Source organism: Chiloscyllium plagiosum, chromosome 2 (genome assembly GCF_004010195.1).
Source record: "Chiloscyllium plagiosum isolate BGI_BamShark_2017 chromosome 2, ASM401019v2, whole genome shotgun sequence".
Classification (NCBI taxonomy): Eukaryota; Metazoa; Chordata; class Chondrichthyes; order Orectolobiformes; family Hemiscylliidae; genus Chiloscyllium; species Chiloscyllium plagiosum.
Window position 1 is genome coordinate 104,392,849 of NC_057711.1, and position 25,917 is coordinate 104,418,765.

General features: G+C 39.6%; 1 protein-coding gene across 4 annotated transcripts in view; it reads right to left on the reverse strand.

Moving 5' to 3' along the window:
- The window catches only part of chrna8 (cholinergic receptor, nicotinic, alpha 8), a 203,510-nt gene that overhangs the window by 50,453 nt on the left and 127,140 nt on the right, over positions 1-25,917 (reverse strand). For all 4 annotated transcript variants that reach the window (XM_043715308.1, XM_043715303.1, XM_043715315.1 and 1 more), the window contains 2 exons: positions 11,489-11,683; positions 8,593-8,679 (listed from right to left, as the gene is read on the reverse strand). In XM_043715308.1, the coding sequence (XP_043571243.1) occupies positions 8,593-8,679; positions 11,489-11,683 (282 nt within the window). The remainder of the gene's footprint in view (positions 1-8,592; positions 8,680-11,488; positions 11,684-25,917) is intronic.

Here is a 25,917-nt window from a genome sequence, read left to right on the forward strand (position 1 = left end):
GCCTCCAGTCTGAAAAACAACCCTCCACCACCACCCTCTGTCTTCTATCTTTGAGCCAGTTCTGGATCCAAATGGCTAGTTCTCCCTGTATTCCATGAGATCTAACCTTGCTAATCAGACTCCCATGGGGAACCTTGTCAAATGCTGAAGTCCATATAGATCACATCTACTGCTCTGCCCTCATCAATTTTCTCTATTATTTCTTCAAAAAACTCAATCAAGTTTGTGAGACATGATTTCCCATGCACAAAGCCATGTTGACTATCCCTAATCAGTCCTTGCCTTTCCAAATACATGTATATCCTATCCCTCAGGATTCCCTCCAATAACTTGCCCACCACCAATGTCAGGCACACTGGTCTATAGTTCCCTGGCTTATCCTTACACCTTTCTTAAACAGTGGCACCACGTTTGCCAACCTCCAATCTTCCGGCACCTCACCTGTGACTATCGATGATACAAATATCTCAGCAAGAAGCCCAGCAATCACTTCTCTAGCTTCCCACAGCGTTCTCAGGTACACCTGATCAGGTCCTGGGATTTATCTACCTTTAACCGTTTCAAGACATCCAGCACTTCCTCCTCTGTAATCTGGACATTTTGCAAGATGTCACCATCTATTTCCCTACAGTCTATATCTTCCATATCCTTTTCCAAAGTAAATACTGATGCAAATTTTTCATTTAGTATCTCCCCCATTTTCTGTGGCTCCACACAAAGGCCACCTTGCTGAACTTTGAGGGGCCCTATTCTCTCCCTAGTTACCCTTTTGTCCTTAATATATTTTTAAAATGCCTTTGGATTCTCCTTAATTCTATCTGCCAACTTCTACTGCCGTTATGCTCTTCTAGGGAATCACTTAATCTCTTTTTGTCCACACCTGACAATGTGCTTCCTTCTTTTTCTTAACCAAAACCTCAATTTCTCTCATCATCCAGTATTCTTTACACTTATCAGCCTTGGCCTTCACCCTAAGAGGAACATACTGTCTCTGGACTCTCGTTATCCATTTTTAAGGCTTCCCATTTTCCAGCCATCCCTTTACCTGCAAATATTCAACCCCAATCAACTTTTGATAGTTCTTGCCGAATACCATCAAAGTTGGCCTTCCTCCAATTTAGAACTTTAACTTTTAGATCTGGTTTATCCTTTTCCATCGTTATTTTAAAGCAAATAGAATTATGATCACTGGCCCCAAAATGCTCCCCCACCTACACCCCAGTCACCTGATCCGCCTTAATTCCCAAGTGTTGGTCATGTTTTACACCTTCTTGAGTAGGTACATCCACATATTGAATCAGAAAGCTGTCTTTTACACACTAAAATTCCTCTCCATCCAAGCCCTTAACACTATGGCAGACCCAATTATGTTTGGAAAGTTAAAATCCCCGGCCATTACGAACACTATTATTCTTACAGTTAACAGAGATCTCCTTACAAATTTTCTTCTCAATTTCCTACGGGGGGGAGGGGGGGGGGCAGGGAATCTATAGTACAATTCCAGTAATATGATCATCACTTTCTTATTTCTCAGTTCCACCCAAAAATCTTCTCAGGACGTACTCCTCAGAGTATTCTCCCTAAATACAGCCATACTAATTCCAGAGGGGAGGGGAGATTGACAGTGCTTGACATTAAGGCTACTTTCAGTCGAGTGTGACATCACAGAGCTCTAGCAAAACTGGAATCATTGGGTATCATCGGAAAACTCTCTGGGTAATTAGAGACATACCTGACACATAGTTATGGCTGTTGGAGGTCAGTCATCTCAGCTCCAGGACATTGCTGGAGTCCCTCACGGGCATTACTGGCCGGCCAGCATTTATTGCCTATCCCTAGTTGCCCTTGAGAAGGTGGTAGTGAGCTGCTTTCTTGAACTGCTGCAGTGTACCTGTTGTGGGTTGACCCACAAGGCCATTACAGAGGGAATTCCAGGATTTTGACCCAATGACAGTGAAGGAATGGTGATATATTTCCAAGTCAGAATGGTGAGTGGCTTGGAAGGAAACTTGAAGGTGGTGGTGTTCCCATACATCTGCTGCCCTTGTTCTTCTAAATGGAAGTGGTCATGGGCTTGGAAGATGCTGTCTGAGGATCTTTGGTGAATTTCTGCATTTTGTAGATAGTACACACTGCTGCAACTGAGCATCAGTGGTGTAGGGAGAGAATGATTGCCAATCGAGCAGGCTGTTTTGTCCTGGATGGTGTCAAGCTTCCTGAATGTTGTTGGGACTGCACTCATCCAGGCAAGTGGAGAGTATTCCATCACTCTTTTAATTTGTGCCTTGTAGATGGTGGACAGGCTTTGGGGAGTCAGGAGGTGAAGTTACTCGCCTCAGTATTGCTAGCCTCTGACCTGCTTTAGTAGGAACCGCATTTATTTGGTGAGTCCAGTTGAGTTTCTGATCAATGATAACTCCCAGGATGTCGATAGTGGGGGATTCAGTGATGGTAACACCATTGAATATCAAGGAACAGTGATTTGATTGTCTCTTGTTGGTGATAGTCATTGCCTGGCACAAATGTTACTTGCCACTGGGTCAGCCTAAGCCTGGATCTTGCCCAGATCTTGTTGCATTTTTACATGGACTACTTCAGTGTCTGGGGAATCGCAAATGGTGCTGAAAGGGTGCAATCATCAGTGAACATCCCCACTTCTGTCCATACAATTGAGGGAATGTCATTGATGAAGCAGCTGAAGATCCTGGAATTCCCTCTGTAATGGCTTTGTGGGTCAACCCACAGCAAGTACACTGCAGCAGTTCAAGAAAGCAGCTCACCACCACCTTCTCAAGGTCAACCAGGGATTGGCAATAAATGCTGGCCGGCCAGTAATGCCCATGAATAAATAAAAAGAAAAAAAAAGTTACCCTTCCATTCCCCCTCCTCTTGCCCCCCATTTCCATCCTTCCTATACCATCTATACCCTGTGATATTAGGCTGTCAGTCCTATCTTTCCCTGAGCTACATCTCTGTAATTGCTATGATATCCCAGACCCATGATCCCAACTATGCCTTGAGTTCATTTGCTTTACTTGTTAAGTCGCTTGCATTCAAATAAATGCAGTTTAATTTATCAGTCCTACCTCATTCTCTGATTTATTACTGCTTATCCTGGCTGTTTGACTCATTACTTTTACCAACTGTACCAGGCTCAAACTGATCTCTTGTCTCAGTATCTCCTTGGGTCCCACATCCAACAGGAAGAGCACATCACTTTACACCTTTGCACCTTAACAATCTACAGACCCAGAAAACAACACAGTCTTAGTTCTCTAAAAGCACTGCTCCAGGATAATTTAGTACTTACGTTTTATATTTTTAATGTTTAATCAAAGACAGATCTCAACAAAACAGGTTCATAGTTCCTTACAAGTAAAATCACAAATAGATAGAATAGTGAAAAAGGTGTTGGGTATGCTTACCTTTATTGGTCATATAATGTTAAAAGATTAAATTGTACTACCTTTCGGGACATTAGTGTAATGTTAAAGGGTTAAATTGTACTGTCATTGGGTGGGGGCGACATGCATGCAGGAATGTGGATGACTCACAGTTCATTTAGGTGGCCATTTACTGCTGTTCTGCTGCTATTGTCAAGTTAAACTCTTATTCAGTCCCTTCCATTCAGAAATGCTTTCGTAACTATCCCCCGAAGCTAGGACATAGCACAACTGCATTGTCTTGGGGAATCATGGAGTCAGGAAATTGTTTGCTTAACGATTCCCCAGGACTAGGGCATTTACATTTGCATTATCTCCAAGGATGACCTCATCCTACCACTGTACCTGGGGTCACATGTTATGGGGAGGTGGGAGTGGCCAGTGTACCTGTGAGCATTACCAACTTACCTTATAAAGGGGTTGTGTTTTCTTTGTTCGGGGCGTCTTTGACCCGACTTCACATGCCTGCGAGGAGGGTCAAAGGGGTCAGCTAGCTTGTACAAGCTTTGATAAACTTTAACTGTTTGCAGAAGTCGATGTGTCCGAATTGCATCTCGGGAAAAGAACCTAACAGTAAGAGTATTGAGTATAGGAGTTGGGAGGTCATGTTGTGGCCACTTTTGGATCACTTTTGGAATCCTGCATGCCATTCTGATCTCAATAGACAATAGGTGCAGGAGTAGGCCATTCTGCCCTTCGAGCCAGCACCACCATTCATTATGATCATGGCTGATCATCCTCAATCAGTATCCTGTTCCTGCCTTATCCCCATAACCCTTGATTCCACTATCCTGAAGAGCTTTACCCAACTCTTTATGAAAGGATCCAGAGACTTGGCCTCCACAGCCTTCTGGGGCAGAGCATTCCATACACCCACCACTCTCTGGGTGAAGAAGTTTCTCCTCAACTCTGTTCAAAGTGGCCTAACCCTTATTTTTAAACTGTTTCCTCTGGTTCGGGACTCACCCATCAGCGGAAACATGCTTCCTTCTTCTAGAGTGTCCAATCCTTTAATAATCTTATGCGTATCAATCAGATCCCTTCTCAGCCTTCTAAACTTAAGCGTATATAAGCCCAGTCGCTCCAATCTTTCAGCGTAAGATAATCCCGCTATTCCGGGAATTGACCTCGTGAACCTACGCTGCACTCCCTCAATAGCCAGAATGTCTTTCCTCAAATTTGGAGACCAAAACTGCGCACAATATTCCAGGTGTGGTCTCACCAGGGCCCTGTACAGCTGCAGAAGGACCTCTTTGCTTCTATAGGAAGCTATAGGAAGGACATTGTGAAACTTGAAAAGGTTCAGAGAAGATTTACAAGCATTGGAGAGTTTGAGCTATAGGGAGAAGCTGAATAGGCTGGTGCCATCTTTCCTGGAGCGTCGGAGGCTGAGGGGTGACCATTGAGGTTTATAAAATCATAAGTGGCATGGATAGAGTAAATAGAGAAGGTTTTTTTCCCTGGGGGAGGAAGGGGGGGGGGGGGAGAAGTCCAGAACCAAAGGGCGTAGGTTTAAGGCAAGAAGTCTAAGATTTTAAAAAGGACCTAAGGGGAAATCTTTTCACACAGAGGGTGGTGCTTATATGAAATAAGCTACCAGAGGAAGTAGTGGAGGCTGGTACACTTACAACATATAAGAGCCATCTGGATGGGTCTATGAATAGGAAGGGTTTAGAGGGATATGTGTCAAATGCTGGCAAATAGGACTAGATTTATTTAGGATATCTGATTGGCATGGACAAGTTGGAATGTCGGGTCTGTTTCTACATCTCTATGACTCTATATATTAAAAAAAACCCATTCTACTCACAATTGTAGATTTATAAAAATAAAAGTAAGGTTACACCTTTCAGAAAAACATTTAGATGTCCCACGGCTGTGAGCTTCCCATACAGGTTTCTTCAAGGCCAGCTATAAATTTCACTGTTTGTTCACTTTCTTAGAACAAACTCTGATGTCCAGAGATATATGAAACCAAACAGCAGAGGCAGTGCTGTCTAGTCAGATAGCTGTACAGGTTTACTTAAACTTCTCTAAAATTCCTTAAGACCATTCATAAAATCTACTTCCAGAGATGCTAATATCTGTTTCCGTGGCTTGGTGACCCATTTTGTTGGATAATACTCCTGTCAATTGCCATATACACATACATATATACACACATAAATTGAGGGCAACCAACTAGTACTCTCCCGATACTGATACTCCACCACAAGTGAGCAACATAATGAGAAAATGGTGATATAACATGACTCCATCACAACAATCAGGGTGTGGAGCTGGCATTGAGTGGAAAATATGCGAAAGAGTAGTGGCCATGGGTTTAGGAGGTGCTGCTTAAGTAGCCTTGGTGAATTTCTGTAATGCGTCTTTATGCATTGGGAAATAGTTTTTCCATCATTCAAGATGAATCACAAATTAAGTATTTAATTCAGTTTTTCTATGTCCTCCCTAGTCAAAGTATTTCTGGTGTGGAAATCATTGGGCCCATAAGGAGAAGGCAGCAGATGTCTGGTATAACAGGCCTGACCATCATTTCCATGAAACTGAGAAACAAAGGGCATTGAGACTGCTAATATTGATTGGCTTGCTTGTTTTCTGATGTAATTTTCAGTGCTGACTATGTCTGTGGAGGATGGTTTAGGACCAACAGCGTTATCCATGCCCATGAGGTTAATTATCAGTTAGGGTTGTTGAGAGACTTGCTAGTTGCAATTAAAGAAAGCTGACTGGAAATTTCTCCACGTTCTGATCCCTTCAGCAATGCAAATGGGACCCTATGAGGGAATAGATGTCTGTTCTTCTTCAATCCAACATAAATATAATCAACTGCTCAGCTGCACAAGAATAACACACAATGTCCAAAGAGGCCTTGATACAGGGCACATAGACTCCTAGACTTTGAGCCCTAGACACTGGGATTTGAGTGCCACTTATCCCTTGATGGTCATGGAAGGCGTCTTCAAAACATAATACCTGGGAATCCTTCCAACCTTTCTACTGCAGGTGGTAAAAGCAGAAGAGTTTCCTTATCAAAGTGAGTTATGTGGAGGGGACTGCTCAAGCTAAAGCTTCTAGCTTCAGGCTCTTAAAAGGGAAAATGAGCTACAAAAAAAGAAAGATGCAATCATGACTAGATTAATTAGAATATTTGGTCAGCATGGACAAGTTGGACTGAAAGATCTGTTTCTGTGTTGTACAACTGTATGACTTGATGTGCTTTACCTGTCTCATGCAACAGGAAAAAGAAAGAAATGTGACCACAAAGTGACTAATCGGTACTGTTTTACCCTCCTGTAGCTCATACCAAAGATGTACCAACCTTGATATGGAGATGTCTGACATTTGTAAATCACTTGACCCCGCACTGACCTTGAGTATGTCTGAGGAATTCTGATCGGAAATACCACTCGGGAAATGCATTTATGTTTAGTGCTTGGAGACCCAAGGAATTCCAGTTGTGTGCATTATCCCATAAAATATCTTACTTTCCCAATTTGACAGATGTGTATCTCTGATGTTTGCTACAGAATTGTGTTGCATCAAAAAGGGTTTTCTCTCCAATGAAACTCCAAGGACCAGCATATTGAGATCCTGAGTTCAAGATCAGTGACTAAAGTAAGTTTCAAAACACCTCATTGACATTTCAAGCTTGATATCTGTCACCTCTTGTGAACAAATTTCTAAACAATACATTTCAATGATTTTGAATCAATCTTATTCTTATGTAACTTTGTTTCTCCTCGGCTTGAACTATGTTAATTTATTGGGCTTGCGACAAGTTACTTTCTGAGTATTTTTAACTCTGTCAGTGGGACAACTGTGAATCCCACGACATATCTGTCTCTTCACCATCTCAGCATTCCTCCATCGTATCGCATGCATACACATGTCTGTATCAACAGAAATGGTTCATTTCTGAAAAGGGAGACAAGTTGGGAAAGCTTTGTGTCTTGCATTCATCAGGACCGATGCAAGAATATGAAATATCAAACAATCACAAGAATTTGTACTACTGGAGGAAAGGATTTCGGCTTGACTAGCAACCTGACTCTGAGGGCCGAGGTGTTGACATTGAGAAAATAACCAAAAACTAAAGACTCTCTGGGTAATAGTGAAACAGGAAAAGGCTTGAACACATTCCTCTTGATGCAGAGCTGGAGATCCCCAAACCATTGAAAGTCACAATTCTAGGATTAAAGAAATCTAAGAATATAGCATGCCAAGTATATTCAAACGTCTTATAAACATTTCTAACATCAAAGGCTTACACTTTGATTTTAACCTAGGCAAGCAGTTTGTCAAGGTCAATTCAGGTTTAAGAGACTTTTAGGTAAGCACATGAATATGCAAGGAATGGAGGGATATAGACCAAGGGCAGGCAGAGGGGATTAGTTTAATTTGGTGTCATGTTCGGCCTGTTCCTGTGCTGTTTTGTTCTATATTCCATGTAAGACTCTTTCTAGGTTCTTTATAAAATCAACCTGTTCAGAGACATTATGACACACCTCTGGAGCAAGTCTGATGTGAAACCAGGTCTCCTGGCTCAGAGACAGAGGCACTAATACTATGCCACAACAGCCCTCCAGAACTCATTATATAGCTACGTTTCATTGGCATTCTGACATAAAATGTTTACTTCAGTGCCTCAAAATGCAGCTATTTATTTCCAATCCTTCCTCAAATGTTAGCATTTCTTTTATTTTAATTTTGGAATGCTCATTTAGATGGTTTCATTTGTGGAAGATCTTTAGTCCAGATGGTAGAATTCTTGCTGGAATTACATCAGTTTAGAAAACAGAAGCTAAACCCTTCAAGAATGACACCAATGAAATTATCCAGTTTGCACACAAAAAGCAATTCACATCCAAGTATTTTGCAACATGCAAAATGTGCAATACCATCACAAAATATGCCAGTGTGTGTGAAATCCTGAGTTTCACTTTTTAGTTATTATACTTAAACCGAGGTTGGGGGTTCAGAAAGTTTTAATTTTCCACTTTTTAAAACAATATTAATTTTTGTTAGGGAACTCACTATCCATTGTTTTTGCAATCTATTTAATTAAATTGACAAATCTACAAATTTACATCGATGTCTATTTTACTTAGCAATGCAGTACAGATATTGTGAAGTGTGAATAACTCACCAATCAAAGGGACAGAGTCAGATGTTGCTGGCATTATTTCAGCTACAAGTAGCATGAATACCGTTAAGGACAAGAGCACAGTGATTCCTGTAGGTCAGAAAAGAAGTGGCGAGGTGAAACAGCATAAGATTTGCCAGTTATGCAGTCCAATTGAAACAAAAATAGCAGCAATAAATTACTTTGACAGCTAAAATCAAAACCACGTCAATACTGTGTCACTTTGGCTGGAAGCGATAGTTTGGAACATAGAAACACAGGAACCTGAGAAACTGGAGCAAGATCAAGGTCAGTCGGTCCCTCGAGATTACTCCACCATTCACAAAGATGAAAACTGATCTAATCATGGCCTTAACTACTTCCCTGCCCACCTCTCATACCCTTCGACTCTCCTTGTCCTAACGTACAACCCTGTGGGGAAGGCCGTGGCACTACGAGTCAGACCTGCTTTTGGGCAGAAAACTTAAGATGTCAAATGCGGTGTTTTGAACAGTGACAGAGCTATGCATTCTTTGAGGATGTGATATCCTGTGTTCTCTGTTATGTAGGCACACAGTAGTTAAACTTTGTCATCTCCATTCAACTCAACTTTACTTATATTTAATGACATAATCTCCATTTTTCACTGCAAAAGATAATTCCAAAGACGAGCAGCCTTCTGAGAAAACAAATTCTCATCTTTGTCTTACAAGAAAGACTCCATGTTTCAAAACTGTGCCCCGCCCCCATTAACAAGGGAAAACATCTTCCCCACATATACTTTGTCAAATTCTCCAAGGATTCTGCTATTTTTCAATAGGATAATTTTAAACAAAAGTCTTTTGACATCGAGATGCATTTTCTACGGAGCAGAGAATCCCATTTGTCACATCCTCAAAAGAACAACTGCAATTTGTCAAATATGGTTTCCTTTTCAGAAAACCAGACCTGCTGTCTTTTCAAGTTCTCTGCCCAGGTCCGGCTGTTCGTGCCACAGCCTCCCTCATGGGGTAGCTTGAATAGGGAAGAAGGTAAATCCCAATTCCACCTTAGCAGGAATGGGGATCAAACACACAATGGGAGCATATTTCTCCTTAAAAAGGAGACCAAAAGTGTACACAGTACTTCCAAAGTAATCTCAACAGTACCTTGTATTATTATACGCTTGGCTTGTAATAAACATTAATATTCCAGTTATCTAATTCCTTTCTGCACCTATCTGCTAATCTTTTATAATTTATAAGGACACCCAGATCCCTCTGACCCACCACAGCATTTGAAGTCTTTCTGCATTTAAATAACATTCTGCTTTTCTAATTTTCCACCCAAAGTGGAAAACCTTACTTTCTTCCACATTACACACACCTACCTGCAAAGGTCTTGTCCACTCATTTAAACCTTTTATATTTTGGTAACGTTATTACAACTTGCTTTCCTAACTACTTATCACTGTATTGCCAGCAAATCTGACTACAAAGTATTATGTCCCAATTCCTGCCATTTTTTCTGCAACCCCCTTAAGATCCCCATCCCATCTTCATTCACATTTGGTGTATTGACCCACAGTGATCCTCAGCCTCTGGTGGGGTGACATTGATCCCATTGACATTTACAGCATGATACAGCTGATTAGTTGGCAGGCAGGACTTGCACCGCTTGGGTCCTCCAATGCTGAGAATGCCTGACAATGGGCATTTACGTGCTCAAGTGGCACTTAATTTTGGGTTTGGTTTCCATGGGACTTGAAACCATGTCAGAATTCGAACTAATGTCCCAGAGCATTGGCCTGAGCATCTAGATTACTAGTTCGATTAGTTCACTCATGTGCCAGCATCTTCACATATTTAGATGAAGCAGCTGTAATTCTGTTCTTTTATCATTTTTCCCAAATCTCTCATTATTTTCTGGTGCACTCTTAAATTTGTACGCTCAGTCCTTTCCTGTCTCCCTGTATCTTTATCCTGCACAGCTGCTTTGTTCTTTCTGGCAAAGCCTTCTAAATTTCAGATGTGAACACTTCACAAACTCCACCCCATGCTGCTATTTAATTAGAATCCCCCTCGATAGCCCTAGTCACACAACTTGGCAAGGCGCTAGTGCAAGTGCTGTTCAAGTGAAAGCTAACCCGGTGTTACAGTTCCCTCTCTTTTCCCAGCAGGGAGGCATGGTGGTTTAGTGGTTAGCACTACTGCCTCATAGTACCAGGGACCTGGGTTCAATTCGACCATTGAGTGACCATCTTTGTGGAGTTTGCAAGTTTTTACCATGTCCATGCAAGTTTCCTCTGGGTGCTTTAGTTTCCTCCCACAGTCCAAAGATTAGCAGGCTAGGTGAATTGGTCATGCTAAATTGCCCATAGTCTTCAGGGATGTGCAAACTAGGTGGATTAGTCATGAGAAATGTGTGGGTTGGGTCTGGGTGGGATGCCCTTCCGACTTTTGGTGTGGACTCAATGGGCTGAATGGCCTGCTTCCACACTGCAGGGATTCTATGTATGATGCATCCCTACGAATTGTAATCCATTTCTCCCATATCAATCTTCGAGGCATACATTCAACTCTCTCATCTGATTTATCCTATGCCAGTTTTCTCATAGGTCAGTTTGTAACCCAGAGAGGTGTAGATCTGCTTTTCACTTTTGATCTTAGCTACCCATATTCCCACAGCAGAGTCTCTTAGTTCAGATATTGGTTCTCACCTACACCATGACAGGAACACTGACTACAATCACTTCAGTAAGGTGGCAAATTTTGAACAAAAATAATTTTTAAAAAAGTTTACCACAGGGTATAATGGAATTATGTTTTTCTGATTCAGGTTCTGAAAGTCTTGCATTTTCTTTTTTTGATAATACAAGTTCCATATGCCATCCAATTACCTCCACCACCAATGAAAAGAGTAGGTATTAATTAATTCTTACCTAATGAAATCTTCTCTCCAGAATCAGCTGGTAACAGGAATACAAGGAGTGCGAGTCCAGATATTAAGAGACATGGAATCAGCAAGTTTAGTCCATAATAGAGAGTACGCCTGCGTATCAGCACTGTGTAGGTTACATCTGGATAGGGTTCTTCACAGCAATCATAATGGATTTCATTTCTCTTTCCTGGTACTCCTGCAACACAGCAAATGCAGGTATATTGTGTAAGGACATAACTATTATTTATTTTACTGTTGGATAGTGGAGGAGGGTGGGGCATAATTTTGAGTTGTGCATTAGTATAATAAGGATGACAGTGAATCAGCTGCCCACTTGTCCCCCTCCTTTCTTTCCATGGGACATAGTGGAATTGAAAATAGAGAGAGATATAAAATGAGCCGCCATCTCTTTTTACACTATTGCATCGAGACAAAATTATCCGTAACAGATTAGACTTGAATAGATCATTCTTTTCTCTCTATCAAAACACTCCCATTTCCTGCAATAAGTTCTGAAATCTACTCTCTACAATTCTACAAATTATATTAATTTCATCAACTAAGACCTGTGACCAGAGCAGTGAGAAACCCTTAATGTGTACTTTTTGACGGTGGATGTCAACACTAACTATTGATCATTGTTAGAACTCTGTTTTTCATTTTTAAAAAAAAATTTGGTCTGGAGCGGTAAACTGTAAGCTGAGAGTTGAAGGTGATCTTTGAACTACGATCAACAGCTTGCGTTTCTAAAAAAAGACAAACTGTCATTTGTTCATGACACCGGGTCTACAAGTTAATTGCAATTTGATTCTTGATAAAAGTGCTCTATAGTCTCCTGATAGGTCATATGCTCAAGCAAATGGCAGATGTTGAAGTTTAACTGGGACCTCATGGGCTGACGGCCAGTGTGGTCGGGGAAGACCAGAATTTGAATTGGTTTTTGGACTGTGTTGGTTCAGAAAGATTGTTCCTGTGAAAGTTACAGGACAGAGGATTGATTGATCTCAGATTGTCCTCTCTTCATCAACTTATTGAACATTTGGAGAATAGAATCTCAGTTATAAGAGTTATATTATAAATGAGTATTCCTTGGAACCTACCTATTTACATGCATCGGTGTCACCGGAAACCAAATTCCACAAACCAAAAACTATAATTCCACGTTCCAGTGACATTACAAATCATGGAGGCTACATATATGAACTAGCCAGTTCCATCTTATTTATTCTCCTTCCCTCCCTTGTCTGCCCTTCCGCAGGGACTGTTCCTGTGGGACACCTTGGTCCACTCTTCCTTCACTCCCAACATTCCCCTGCAACCACCAAACGTGCAATCCTTGTTATCAGATAGTCTGTCATTACACACCTATTGTTAGCCACAAACAGTTTCCATCAGCAGCCCTTCACCCTTCTAGTCAGATCGTCATCCACTTCTTTGTCTGTCCAATTGTTCTTCTCTCTCTTTGAGATCTATCCCCACCTATCACTTAGTTCTTAACCTCTCCCCCACCCTATCGTTTGAATATAAATCGACATTTGCCTAGCTACCATCAGTTCGGAGGAAGGGTCACCTGACTTGAAACATTAACTTTTACTTCTCTTCACAGATGCTGCCAGTCCTGCTGAGCTTTTCTAGCAACTTCTGTTTTGATTTCTGATTTACTACAACCACAGTTCTTTCAGTTTTTATGTACTTTTCCCTTCTGATTTATAGCTTAACTGTGTCAGTTTGTTTTGAGAGAGTGGGGTGAGAGTTAACAAGATGTAAATGTCTGGATTTACATCTTAGACATTTTAATTAATGTCTTGTGGTCTAACTTTGTTCTGCTAAAGCTATTATATTATTAATAAATTGTTAAGTCTTTTGTGTAAGCTATAAATCTGATATCTAGTGTTAATTATTCACAAAGTCTGATTATTCAAAAAGTAAGGAAAACCATTGGGGTCAATTTTGAGATTTTGTTTGAGCACTTTAATTTCACTGTGTTGCAAATACAGAGATTGGAAAACTGATTTGATTCAGCTGCCTGTCTCCTTCTTGTAACATTATTAACAGCCAGATAACTTCTACCAAGAATGGAGGAAAGAAAAGCTCCTTTCACAATCTCAGGGCACCACACTGCACTTTGCAACCAACTAACGTCTTACTCCCATTAACTGCTGTAATACAGGAAATGCAATAGCTAACATACACAGCAAGGTCCCACAAACTGCATTGCAACAACAACCATGTTATCTGTTTTAGTGATGTTGGTTGAGTGACCGAGAAATGCCTAGGGCAAACTCTTGTGATTTTCTTCAAAAATGCCATGGAATTCCAACAACCACCCAAGTGGATAGATGGAGCCTTGAATGAACACTACATCTATTGCACAACCTTCATACTGCTTTAGAGTGTTAGCTTAACTTCATGCACTGAAGTCACTATTCTGACATGAGTTTATAGCCTTCTGGCTCAGAAGCACGAGTGCTGCCAATTGAATCACAACTGACTGGAAGAGTGGAAACTATCCATATTTGATCCCTGCCCAATAGCCTTCAGGTGACTGGTTAAATGATTAAGCATTGCATCAAGTAGTCATGGACCATGTCTGTGCTAAATGCATTTAGATTGCAGAGAAAGACAGTCTTCCAGGAGCTTAAATCAATAGAACATTGGTAAGGCATTTGACACAACCCAACTGTCATTGCTTGTTGCTGTATTTTCACATAATGCATGCTCTGTTATACAATTTTACATTGAATCAGGAAGGTGACTGGAGTACTGACTTCTGGATCAATACAACCCCCTAGAGATGCAAGTCTCCTTAAATCATCTGATCAGAGGCAGTCCACTTTTTGAGGTAATTAAGATTTGTGTCAAATCAGGTATTTTTCTAAGAGACAGAAAACATTTCTCTCTGGATTTGGAGATATTTCACACATAATGGCAATTAAAAACAAATTTGAGATGAATTTCCCTATTGACGGGCTCTTTTGGTCTGTTGACAAGTTTAGCTTCCATAATTAAATCAGAAAAAAAATCAATTCATCCTTATTGTTGGCCTTCATAATGGAAGTCTGTAATTAATAATGTTTTGAGAGATTGGTTTAAAAGCAGTAACAAAACAAGAAATCTTTAAAAGTGAGAGAACAAATTAATAAAGCTGCAGTTTTTTGGTGCTATGTTTTGTAATTAGAAGTCCAGCACTGAAATTAAATTTAATTGAAATAATTAATAGTGATTGTTAAAACATTGATCCAAATAATTACTAGTCAGATGGTTGATTGAGCAACAGAGTGGTGGGGTTGGGCATTGGGACTATGTAGAATCTCAGATGCCACATACTGTGTGAATTATCTGGGAAATTGGAGATTCTGATGATCAATTCCCCTGCATCCAAAACCCTCTGAAAGAATCCATTAAAATTAGCAAATTCATCAAATTAATTGTTACTCAAGAAAATTTAAATGATTAAAAATCTACTGAATCCCTGGATAATTATTAAGCTGAAATCTGCAACCACACACCAACTTCCCTTACACACACCCCTCGATGACATCATAGTGAATAGTTAGCGGTTTGCCAGGGCCTGGGTAGTCAGTGGCATAGTATGAAGGACATGGTGTGTCAGTTGTGTACTTACCCAGGAGTTAGACATGGTTTCAACTTGTCTGCAGACGAACTATTCAGTTATCTATAGTGCGACTGTCTGAAAGCTCTAACTCTTACTCAGAGTTGAAACCTTTCATGGATTGTACTGGGAGCAGGGGAATCCCTATTGGGAATCCAAACTTCCGAGGCTATTCCCAATTAGGTCAATGTGTCAGGAGCTCTACAGTGTACCGATGAACACTGCTCTCTTCAATAATCCAGAGGCCATGTTTCCTTTACCCACTCGTTTCTTTATCCAATGTACTGAGATGATGCAGTAAAAAAACAATTGCTCTGTCACTACATTTGAACATGAATGCAGTGAATTGATCTCTGACTTTCTTTTGATTGTGAGGAAGAATCTATATTCTACTCAACGCTGTCCCATAATGGAATGGCTGAGACTGGGAACATTATCACGTAAAATGTCTTCCACTGCTCACTGGATCCCTAATGTAATATATAAGCTCTTAATTCATTTTTCTCTGTATGACTGTAAGTTAGTGCTGATTCACTGCAACAAAGGAAATCAAACGTCACAGTAATAGGAGGTAATTACAATTCAGTTATGGAAAGGTTGTCAATTAAAAGTTCACTTAATGTTAATCCTTTGCTATGTTCATGAAAACATTACACAAAGCAAAGGATGCCTCTGCACCCTAGTGCAACACGTGGATTTCGCCCAACGCTGTAGCAAAAAGATGGTACATTTCCCTTATTGAACAGTTCATTAGGCCTTCACAGTAAATTTAAATTTTTTCATTTAGTTTCAAATTTATAATGCAGTTTTTTGGGGAAAGCAGGACATATTTTGTGCCAAGTTTAATATGTGGCTGGACCTGAGGGTCATTCAAAAATTGTTCAACAAGAACATTGATCATTTTGCAAGCAAGCAAGTATAGAGGCATTGCCATAGAAATTGCTGATCGCAACTATTTCCAAGAACTAATGGTGCCCAACCAACCCATGCCTGCAATTCTCTTAAGCATAGTGTCCAACAATACACGTGATGGGATTATACTTGCAAAATAATTCTGATCATGGTAAAGACTATGTAACAATCAATTTAAGATTGTCAGTGTAGCTTGCTGTATGGTACGCTTGCACTTAATAGAAACCACATATCAATACATATATGACTGTAGCTATTCAAATGAACAAAATAGGCAACAGCTATTGTCTGGCTTATTCCTCAAGGGATTCTCCTTGGCAGTTAACCATCAGTCATCATATAACTGATACATTTTCAAAAACAACACCAATCATTGCCCTTTTGACAATTAGTATCATTCCCATGTTGTACAAAAGTGCTTTTTCTCTTTAGATTGGTTATTACTGAGTGCAAGAAGAAAAGCTGCAATAAACTATTTTTTTTCAAGCAATATTCAAGTTATGTACACCAGAGGACAACTAAGAGGCTTGACAAGATCTGTTGATGTGTTTCTTTTTGTTGACAACTGGTATTAGGTAATTTGGTCATCAGAGAAGAACATTTTTATTTATAACATTCTGACTGAATTGTCAAAAGAAGCATTTTGTATCAGCAAACCACAGAAACTGGAAAGACAGGATTAGGGAAATGTACTTCTAATACATAGAGGGTGCAGACAGCCAGAAAACTCTCAATTGGTCCAATGGTACTTTATAGCATCATTAATCCTTCCACATAGGCTACATCCCAGTTGTAGCAAATTCCCTTTAGGGATAAAAGACCATATCATTTTGCCATTTGCTTTACCTCATTTCTTATACATATACTGCTCTTTCTATGCTAAATTTAAGTTTGGCAAACATTAGTTGAAATTCAATATTGCTAGAAAGAGAGGCATAGTAGCAAAGCTGTCACTTGTCAGGACAAGTTCAAGAATGGCAAATTTCAAACAATTAAAACACTACAGGGCAGAAAGAGGTGCTTTGGTATAAATCATAATTCATTCTGACAAGTGGAAGATGTAGACACTTGGCGATATGTCTCTCTTTTCATCAATATTCAATATCAAGTCACTATTTGTGTTGAAGTATTAGATCTGATAGGTATTTCTCTCAACAATAGTCCAGAGCTGTGTTAAACCTGAAGGTTGACCTACCAATATAACCTCACTCTTAATATACTTTAGTTGCCTCAAATGCATCAATCTGGTAAAGTACAATCCATGAAGGATATATTCTGAAATGCAGGGGAAGGAAATTGATGCTCACTTCAATCGCATGACCCTACTCTTAATCTTTCTATAATCCTACCACCTTCAAATTTATGAGCATTCTGCCCTTCCACTCATATGCCCAGCCTCAAATACACTATTCTCCTAAAATGTAGAGGTAGCACGTATGCATAGTAGAATTGACACAAAACTGCCAGGGTATCATTTTCTGGCACCATTTCTTGAGTATCATGGCAAATTTTGCAAAGTATAATCTTGTTCCTTAATGCTGAACAATTTTATCATAGGTCAATTTTGCAGGCAAGGACTAAGAAATAACCATGACCACAGTTTCAGGATGGTGCTTGTCACAGAAGCTAAAACAGATATTACCACAGAAACTCAACAGGTTTGGCAGCATCTGTGAAGAGAAAACAGAGTTAACATTTTGAGTCCAGTGACCCTTCTTCAGAACTGATAGTAGTTAGGAAAAGGCCGTATATATGCAGAGAGATGGGGGGTGAGCAGATAGGTGGAAACAAAGACCAGAGAGACAGAAGGACAGTTAGACAGATGAAGGGAACTACAATATTAGGCCAGGGAGAAAGAAAAGCTGATAATGGAGCCCATCAATACGGTTGACTGTGTGGAAAGCAGCCAATGACATGACAGGGACTGAGGTGTGGAGATAGAGAAAGGACATTGACAGGGATGTTCAGGCTCTAAAATGATCAAATTCAATATTGAGTCCTGAGGCTGCTGGATCTGCAAACAAAAATTGAGATGCAGTTCTTCTAGCTTTGCAGAGCCTTGCGAGAGCACGACAACAAGCCCAGGACAGACATATTAGTCAGAGAATTGTGTTGAAGTGGCAGGCAGCTGGAAGCTCTGGGTCGTATTTATGGACAGAACATGGGTGATCGTAATACAGTCTGCATTTCGCCTCCCCAATGTAGAGGAGACCATAGTGTGTTTTTCTTTTAATTCATTCACTGGCTAAGCCAGCATCTATTGCCCATCCCTAGTTGCCCAGAGGGCAGTTAAGGGTCAACCACATTGTTGTGGGTCTGCACTCACATATAGGCCAGACCAGGTAAGGATGGCAGATACTTTATCACAAGGACATTAGTGAATCAGATGAGTTTTTATAACAATATACAATAGTTTTATGGCCACCATTACAGTCTTACATCCAGACATTTGTCTGACATGGGATGCTTTCAGCATAGTCAACCTATTTTTACTTACTCATTGGTCCTGTTATCAGCTTTTATTTCACCCTGGCTTACTAAGTACGGTTTCCCTTTGTCTGCCTAACTGTCTGTCTCTGAGCTTTATCTCCACCTATCTGCTAACTCCTCGTGGCATCCTAACCCATACTTGACCTCAGCAATGTATATCACCTTTTCCTAGATACTTTCAGCTCGAAAGAAGGGTCACTGGATTCAACCGTTAACTCTACTTTTTCTTCACAGATACTGCCAGACAATCTGAGTTTCTCCAACAATTTCTATTTTTGTTTCAGAACTTCAGCATCTGTATATCTTAGTTTTATTTTACTTGTCAGAAGAAGTATACTCCCTAATTATACAGGTGTCAAATTTTTCGTCAGAAAGTTTTTTTAAAAATTGACCAACCTCTCCCTACCACTTCCCCTATCCCCGCTCCCCTCACCCTTTTCCAATCTGGTTTTAAGGAATTTCACTCAAGTGATGAAAGCTAGTGCCTTTGTTTCCCTCTTATGCGGCCACTGGTCTACAACACTACAATGGCGCAATGAAAGATCTCACTTAACTGCCCTAGTTCTCCAGCAATTGACAAACAGCAATTTCAAAGTATAATATGTTTGGATTATGATACCAGCAACATATGTGATATCAGGTTGTAAACATAAATAAGTGATTCAATGATCATATTTATTGATGAAACATTTAGTAGAAGTATAGCTTTTGAATCAGAGGTGATAATCACGTGATGAGCACAAAAATAAAGTACTCCAGTGGTGTACTAATGAAATCAAGTGCAAACGTCACGTACTGAGAGAGAGGCTAATATTTCCTACGTTGCAATAATTACAACATAATTACCGTATTTACTCATGTAAATAGCAAACAGCATATAAACATTGCCAAACTTTTGACCTAAAAACATGATTTTCTTTTCACAAATCTCATGTAAAAGTTGATCCTTATAGAGTTTAGGATAAAATTTCATTGTGATTACTATTTACCAGTGATTTCTATAGTGCGTTAATGTGAAGGTACAAACATGAAGTTTTAGATTTTGCCACCCCAATTCTGGTGGCAATTTCCCAGCAAATCCACAAGACAAATGAGTACTCCTTCACTCATCATGATGCCTTAGAGAAAGAGCAAGTATGCAACTCAGTTTAAACCAAAAGTTATGACATTTGCGAAGAGAACTAATAGCTGTGCAGCAGCAAGAGTTTAATATTTTCAAGGAAATAGATAGAGATTTAGGAAACATGCCTAAGAAATGAGAAAATTTGCCAAATACTGAGCAAGTGGCCTAACCTGGAGAGAAATGCAGCAGATTGAATTAGTGAGCTTTAGCAAAATGCTTCAATTATTATCCATGAAGCAATATGACTCAATGTCTTCAGAGAAGAAAGATGACATTCTAGAATTGAAGGCCAGTGCCAACTGATAAACAAAATTCATGAGAAGGTGCAATTTAGAACTCCATCAAAAATACTGGAACCCACTGTTAAATTAATAAAATGTAACTATTTTGTTATTCGATATTGAGAAGAACACATGTCGATTAGCCTGCATTTGAATGGTGGATAAAACATCAATAAACTTGATCACTCCAGTGTGCAGGGCCAGTATGAAGATTGATGAAGAAACATGATTGTAAAGGAGGTTAGCCAAGAAGGTGTGCTTCACAGCACTTCCACTTTGTTTGGTGGATTACACAAAATAACAAATGTGGATATTCAAGCATATAACTTTCTCCAAACAAAATTTCAGAAAGATATGCCATCCATATTGACAAAAAAGGTCAAATGAATCAGCATGGTTGCAAGAAATTAATCAAAAATGTGTGCAATTTGAAATGGGTAAGAATACAACAAAAGAAGTTTGGTCTCCTGGGATCTATTCAACTTCTGCCTTAATAACAACACAGTCTGTCTTGTGAAATTGACCAACACCAGCATTGTAGTTATTCCTGCCAATCTTAAGAGCATTCTTTAATTAAATAAGTCCAGATAGATCAAACAATCAGGCTATTGGGTTAAACCATTTGATGTTTCAGATGTTAATGGTAAGGCCCTGAGGAATGTTGTCAAACAGAAAGGCTTAGGTGGTTCTATTACATAGTTCCTTGAAAGTGTAGGTAGACTGGGTGGTGATAAAGAAATGTTTGGCATGCTTTCCTTCATTAGTGAGCTCACTGAGTGTAGAAATTGGAACTCCATATTAAGGCTATACAGGATATTGGTGAGGCTACTTTTGAAGTACTGCATACAATTCTGGTTGCCCTGCTACAGAAAGGATGTTATTAAATTGACAGGGTATAGAAAAGATTTATAAGGATGTTGCAGGGACTGGAGGGTTTGAGTTTTATAGAGGGTGGATCACATGGGATTTTTCTCTAGAGCGTAGGAGGTTGAGGAGTCACCTTATGGAAGTTTATAAAATCATAGAGGTATAGATAAGGCAAATAGAATTTTTTTTTCCCTTAGGGGAGTTCAAAACTAGAAAACGTATGTTTATGGTGAGAAGAGAAAGATTTAGAAAGGACATGAGGGTCAACTTTTCATGCAGAAGGTGGTGTGCTTATGCAATGAACTGCCAGATGGAGCTGTAGAGGCAGGTACAGTTACAAGATTTAAAAGACATTTGGCCAGGTATATGAATAGGAAAGGTTTAGAGGGATATGGGCCAAACACAGGCAAATAGAACGAGTTTAGTTTGGTAAACCTGATCAGTATGGACAAGTTGGACCAAAGGGTCGGTTTTCATGCTGTATGACTCTATGACTCCATGTGATCAGAATGATTTCAAAGGCTTTCAATGTAAAATGTCATAACTAATTCATTATGGTTCATATTATAAAATAAATGTTAGAAAATTAATATGAAATATTTATTGTTGTTAATATATTCCAGAATAATTAAATTATCTTTAGATCAAACCAAGCATGCAACACAACCTGCCAAAAACCATATACCTATGTAAAGATTGAATCAAACTTTTTGCTGAAAAATCGGGTCTCAAAATCTCAACTTTTACACAGGTTTATATGGTATTTCATTGGTTATAAGACGTTTGAAACATTTAAAGGTTATAAGAGCATTAAACAAGTACAATTTTTTTCCCCTTTAAGCAAACTGCTATAACTTTAAAAACTAACAACTTGATTGCTACCACCATTCGGGAAAACCATGTACCATTTAGTAAGGGTCGATCTGGTGTGAAACTCGACCTTCAACATCGACCCACAACGTTTAGCAAAAAAGATTCAATTTTTTTAATTTACAACAAGCCACTGAAATCAAATTTGACCTGTTGCAAAATTACTTAATAAAAACATATAATAGCACATCAAAAAATGACTGGCCATGTCAACATGTGATGTCAAAATACATTTGATTCCTTTGCATTTCTATTGAGGGCAAAGTTGGTGGGAAAAGACTCTCAAGTGGTAACTTTCTGATAATGAAGCAACAATTAAGGGTGACTCTTAACAGTTCCAAAACATTATCCATGTAAACATTAATCCCATGCATTTTTTGATAAAAGTATTTTAATTCTTGTCTGGCTGTGTGGAAAAATGGTACAGCAATGAATAATGACATTGCTTCACGGTAGTAGCACCATTTCGTCCTAAGAATGGATTCAGTTTGAGTTTAAATGAATTTTTTTTTTGATTTTGAATATAGAGAATATTCCTTAGCAGGAGTTTAAGTTATATTCAGCAATCATAAAAGTCCAAGTCCCATCAAATTGGGGCTTCTCTATCATTTTCAGATAGTTTTAAAATGTTGCGATAGAAAAATTGTCTGCAGATGAACAGCTGGCTGGATGCTGTCAGTCTCTATCAGAATTAACTGCAGGCATTATAATATCCCCTTGACAGCTGTCTTTAGTCATGCATATTTTCTGTCGTCCACATTTAGCATTTTACATAAAACACTTTCATTTTGCCTGTATCTAACTCCGGAGACCAAACATGCCAATAGCAACAATGTTTTATTTTTAAAAAGGGTTTGTGACAGGCCGTGAAAGTGTCCAACTCTGCCTTAATCATGCTGCAATATTAACACAATTCTTCTTCCTGCTACTATTCTCAAATTAATTCATCAGCATTTCCTAAAAGTACCAAAGTGCTCTGTGAATATTCTGCCAAAACAGAAAGGAAGGAAGGTTATGAGAGCGAGAAACATCCATGGCTAAGCAAAGAAGTTAAAGGTCATATAAAGGCAAAAACTAAAGCATAACTAATTACAAAGGCAAGTGTCAGGCTGGAAGATTATTGCTCTTTAAAAGTTTCCCGAAGGCAAATTATGAAAGAAAACTAGCAAAAGCTTCTGTAAGTATTTAAAAAGGAGAGTAGTTAAAGTTAGTGTTAGTCCCTTTGGAGTTAATTGTGGGAACACAGAAATGGCAGAGTCACTAAATCAATACTTTGCTTCAGTTTTCATGGTGGAGGACACTAGTACCATCCCAATAGTAACAGGTAATGCAGAGGAACTTAGAACAATTATTGCTAGTGAGTAAGTATTGAGCAAACTGTTTCAGAGAACATACTATATCTTCTATTGGGGAATGAACCCGTCAGATGATTGCAGTTTCAGTGGGAAGGCATTTTGGGATCAGTGATCATAATTCTGTAAATTTCAGATAGCATGGATTAGGATAAGACCAGTCTTCTGGTGAAAGTGCTAAATTGGGGGAAGGCTAACTACAACAGTATTAGGCAGGAGTTGGAGAAATTGGATGGGGTGGGGAGGGGGGTGGGGGGAGGGGAGAGGTGTGCATGGGTGCCTGTTTGAAAGTAAATTCACATCTGACATGTGGGAATATTTTAAAGACCAATTGACCAGAATTACGCAACAGCATGTTCTTATGGGGGATGAAAATAAGATGGCAAGGTTCAGGAACCTTGATGACAAGAGACATTGCAAAGTTAGTCAAAAATAAAAAAGGAAACATATGCAACATTTTGGAAACTGAAATCAAATAAAGCTCTTGAGGAGTATGAAGCAAGCTGAAAAGGACTTAAACAAGAAATTAGGAGGGCTAGAAGGGGGTATAAAAAATGTCCATGGCAAGTAGGATCAAGGAGAATTCCCAAAGCATTTTATACATATATTAGGAGCGACAAAGTAGCAACATTGGAGAAGCCAAATGCAGGTCGGGTGATCGCTTTGCGGAACCTTACCACAGCCAGTCATTTTATCAGTGTTCTGCTCTCATGCTCACTTGTCTGTCCTCAACATGATGCAATGCTCCAGCAACTCATAGCACAAACTGCACAAACAAAATCTCATCTTCAGACTAACACTTTACAACCAACTTTACAACTTAATATTGAGTTCCATACCTTCAAATTGTGAACCCATTCCTTTCCTTTCCTTTCTTTTTAAGCTTTGCTTGTTACACTCTCTGTCACCACGTCCTCTCTCTCTTGCTGCCATATACACTACCCCCACCCCACAGCGGTGACAGTCAGTTCTTTCCAGTCTGGCAGACACTCCATTGTTCTGCCATTCTCACATTCTGATCACTTTATCTGCACTGTCAACATCCTTTCTCCACCACCACTCCACCTCCCCCCCTGCCCCATCAACTATAGCATAAATGCTGCCCCCTCCACACTTCATGTTAGCTCAGATAAAGAATCACCGAGACCAGAAATGTTACCATGCTCTCTCTCCATGGAAGCTGCCTGACCCGCTGTGATTTCTAGCATTTTTTGTTTTCAGTAGAGACTCCAGCATCTGCAGTAATTTGCTGCTAGTAGCTAGAGAAAAAACTGGTCCATTTAAGGATAAAGGAGGGATTTGAATTGTGTAGCCAGAGGAATTGGGTGAGGTCTTTAATGAGTACTTTGCCTAGTATTCACCAAGGACAGATATATGGATGATGGTAAGAATAGGCAGGGGGAACCTCGTTATTCCTGGACATGTTGATATTATGAAGGAAGTGGTGTTGGGTGTCTTGAAAAACAAAACAGCAGTTAAGTCCCCAGAGCCGATTTATTTATACCAGGATACTAAAAGAGGCAAGGGAGGAGATCATTGGAACCTTGAGTGAGGTTTCTGCATCCTCCTTCACCACAGGTGAGGTCCCAGGAGACTAGAGAATAACCGATGTTGTTCCTTTGTTTATGAAGGACAACAGAGATAATCCATGAAATTATAAACTGGTGAGCCTTACATTAGTGATAGGGAAATTATTGAAGATATTCTCACATTTGGAGAAGAATGGATTTATTAGGGATAGTCAGCATGGCTTTATGTAGTGGAGATCTTGTCTTGCCAAACTTGATTGAGTTTCTTGAGGAAATGATGAAGATGATTGATGAGGATAGGTGAGTGGGTATTGTCTACATGGTCTTTCCTAAAGTATTGACAAGACCCCTTTGTGTTCAACTGATCCAAAACATAAAGTCACATGCAATATGGTGAGTTGGTAAGTTGGATACAAAAGTGGCTTGATCACAGAAGGCAGACGGTACTTCTGGAGGGCCTTTCTCCGACTGGAGGTCTGTAATCAGTGATGCTCTGCAAAGATCAGTGCTGTGACTGCTGCTGTTTATTTTTTATATACGTATGTAATGATTTGGATGAAAGTATTGTTGCTTAAAAATGTGTTGCTGGAAAAGCGCAGGTCAGACAGCATCAAAGGAGAAGGAGAATCGACATTTCGGGCATAAGCTTTTCTTTTAAGCTCTGATCCCCAGCATCTGCAGTCCTCACTTTCTCCTAGATGAAAGTATTGGTGGTCTGATTAATACGTTTGCAGGTGACATGAAAATTGGAGGAGTTGCAAGTAGTGAGGAAGACTATCAAAGGACACAGAAGTTGAAAAGTTGGGCGAAGAAACAGCAGATGGATTTTAATCCAGAAAAATGTGAGTGATATATCTTGGGAGGTCAAATGCAAATGGAAAGTATACAGTAAATAGCAGGACTCTTAGGAGCACTGATATACAGAGGGATCTTGCAGTGCAAGTCCATAGCTCCTTGAAAGTGGCAGTACTTATGGATAAAGTATAAAAAAAGGCATATGGCATGACCTTCATCAGTAGGTGTGCTGAGTGTAAACTTTGGCACATCATGTTACAGATAAGATTTTAGTAAGGCTACGTTTGATGTACTATGCGCAACTCTGGTCACCATACTGTAGGAATGATGTGGTGGCTTCGGATAGAGTGGAAGAGAGGTTTACCAGGATGTTGTCCGGATTGGGGTATGCTAGTTATAAGGAGAGATTGTAAAAACTTGGATTGTTTTCACCAGATCATCAAAGACTGAGAACAACGTGATAGAAGTATATAAAATGATGAGAGGTGCAAATAGTGACATAGTTTACTCAGGGTCATAGGTTTAAGGTAATGTGTGAAAGGTTTAAGAGAAACTTTTTTTTTAAACACAGAGGGTTGTAGGTGCCTGGAATGCATTT